The 2,500-nt window shown below is 46.6% G+C and overlaps 1 protein-coding gene across 1 annotated transcript in view; it reads right to left on the reverse strand.

Annotated features, from left to right (window-relative positions):
• Positions 1–2,500, reverse strand: part of LOC143288117 (DBH-like monooxygenase protein 1 homolog) — a 15,697-nt gene that overhangs the window by 374 nt on the left and 12,823 nt on the right. Inside the window, exon 8 of the mRNA XM_076596404.1 lies at positions 1–2,026. This exon is cut by the window's left edge and continues 374 nt beyond it. Coding sequence (XP_076452519.1) covers positions 1,255–2,026 — 772 coding nt within the window. The 3' untranslated portion in view covers positions 1–1,254. The remainder of the gene's footprint in view (positions 2,027–2,500) is intronic.

Raw genomic sequence — 2,500 nt, forward strand, 5'->3', positions numbered from 1 at the left:
GAAGAGGAGAAGGTGGTCGAGGAAGTCCGGAGAATTGTAAGAGGAAGAGAAAGCGGAGGAGAACAATACAATAAAATGCAATGCAATACAGTGTTATGCAATGCAATACAATACAAATCAAAGCAAGACAAGGCAAACCAACCCAACACAATATAGTAACGTATGTACTATGGCGAATCTGAAAATGATACAGATTCATCTGAGAAAAACTGAAAATCGTTGAGATTTTTTTTCCCCCAAACCCTCCATTCACACACAGACACACGCACACAGACATAGACATGGACAGAGACACGGACAGACAGCCTACAGACAGACAGACAGACAGACAGACACACACACACACACACACACACACATTCTGAAAGTGCTGAACAAACAAAATGAACAGTGAATGCATGGTATTCAAGTAGGCTGACAACAAGTGTTACAAACACCATACCGTCCATAGATACTTATAACTCACATTTCTTTCTTCTTCTTTTTAATACAAATAATTTCTTTTTCCCCCCATTGTATCGAAGGTCATATTTCTCTCACTGAAACATCATCATTTTGAGAGAATTTTGCACAGTTCACTGTAGAAGAACTACATAATGAACACATTAAGCAATTGCAATGTACTTCAGTGACAATTGACTTGCAAAGGTATTTATATTTCATAACACACAAAGAAAAAAATGAAAGAAAAAATGTAAAAAAAACAACAAAAACAAAAACAAAAAAAAGCAAACAAACAAAAAAAACTGGCATGTATCAACCACATTCGACCCATTTAAAAATAATAATGATAATGATAATTAGTATTTATATATCGCTAAATCTTGTGCACAGACAAACCAAAGCGCTTTCACCCCAGTCAGTCACACACATGCATAACTCTAGACTGAAAAAAAACAACTGAAAAAGAACGAAGGGGCAGAGAAGGGAGGCTATCTTGGGAAGAGGTGGGTTTTAAGGCCAGACTTGAAAGAGCTGAGTGCGGAGACGTGACATTCATGAGAAACGTATGTAATTAATGTCTTGTAAGACAGCCACTTTGCTTTTAAGTCCTCATATTTGATATTATCAGGGTTGCATTTCGGGAACCGATGAAAATAATGCGTTGCGCCATCATCAGACATCATTGGTGGGAGTGGACACGCACAGCATGCAGCGTCGGAACCCACAGGTGTGGGTCATGCTGTGGAACGCCAGTTGGCAGAGTATAGATCATAGGCAGGGGCAGACGCAGCATACAAAACAAGTCAGCCGCTACAGAGTCCAACCTGCACGGCCACCCCCAACAAAATAAAAGCCAGCGTGAACAAGCAATGCACAACCGGTGAACACAGACAGGGGAACGTTCCCGTTGTTACGGCATGACGCTGTGCCACGTCTCACAGACTGTGGAGACCTCTGCAGTTCTCCAGAAGTCCCTCCTCTCTTCGACCCCACCGCGAAAGTCACCCTTCTCTTCTTTTCTCGGCCCTTCCCTGCCGCTGCTGCAGCAACAGCTGTGGTGGTGGTAGCAGCACCTCTGTAGACACGCAGCTCGCAAGAAGCCAGCGCAGAGAGAAAATGCCGCCCGAAGAGGCTTTGAGACAGGATGGTGACCTTGACCCTGGTCCAGCTGTCGGGGTGAGACAGGCACGCCTCGCGCTGCGAAGCTCCGCCCACCGCGTCTTTGCACTCCTCCGTGCACACGCCGAACACCGGACACTTCGCGATGATGTCATTGTAAGATCGCGTCATGGGGAGGTTTTCGCTGCGGAACTTTTCCCGCTCTTTTTCAGAGCAGCCGGCTTCGGTGCTGGGGTCACAGGCAAGGAGCGAACGCCAGGACACACAGGAGAGGAAGGAGGAGGGGGGGAGGGGGGCGGAAGTGTTGCGAGAGGAAGGGTGGAATCGCAGGTAAGCGTAGCAGGTTTCTGAATCCCTGACGTCAGCCAGGGAGCTGAAGGTGGTGCGCGTTTTGTTCAGTGACGTGTACCGGCACTTGGTGTGGATGACGTCACCTGGCTTCAGACTGAGCGGTTCCTGGAAGCTGACCAAACAACAACGGTTCACAGTCAGTGTGTGTGTGTGTGTGTGTGTGTGTGTGTGTGTGTGTGTGTGTGTGTGGCCGGTCTGTGTCTGTGTGTGTAAGCCGGGGTAGGTGGGTGGGGGGGACGGAGGGGGAGGTTGGGGGGGGGGGGAGTAAATGAGGGAGATGTGGTGGAGGTGGGAAGGTTGAGGAGTGAACAGTTTGAAACCCATCAGTATTGATATCATACTGAATGACTGAACAGAGGATTGACTGAGATGAATGAAAAGCATGCTTCAAAACCAGCTACCCTGTAAACTACCTCCGATGATAACAAATAGTAACTGACAAATGCTGCTGTGACTACAATACCTAGGCTTCTTCCATTTCTGCACCATAAGTAAGAGTGCAATGGCTTTACACGTAGTTATTTGCAGTACTGTATCTCCTACCGAGCCATGTATAAACAAGGGAAATTTTTTCTTTAATTTTATG

This window comes from Babylonia areolata, chromosome 12, assembly GCF_041734735.1.
Source record: "Babylonia areolata isolate BAREFJ2019XMU chromosome 12, ASM4173473v1, whole genome shotgun sequence".
Classification (NCBI taxonomy): domain Eukaryota; kingdom Metazoa; phylum Mollusca; class Gastropoda; order Neogastropoda; family Buccinidae; genus Babylonia; species Babylonia areolata.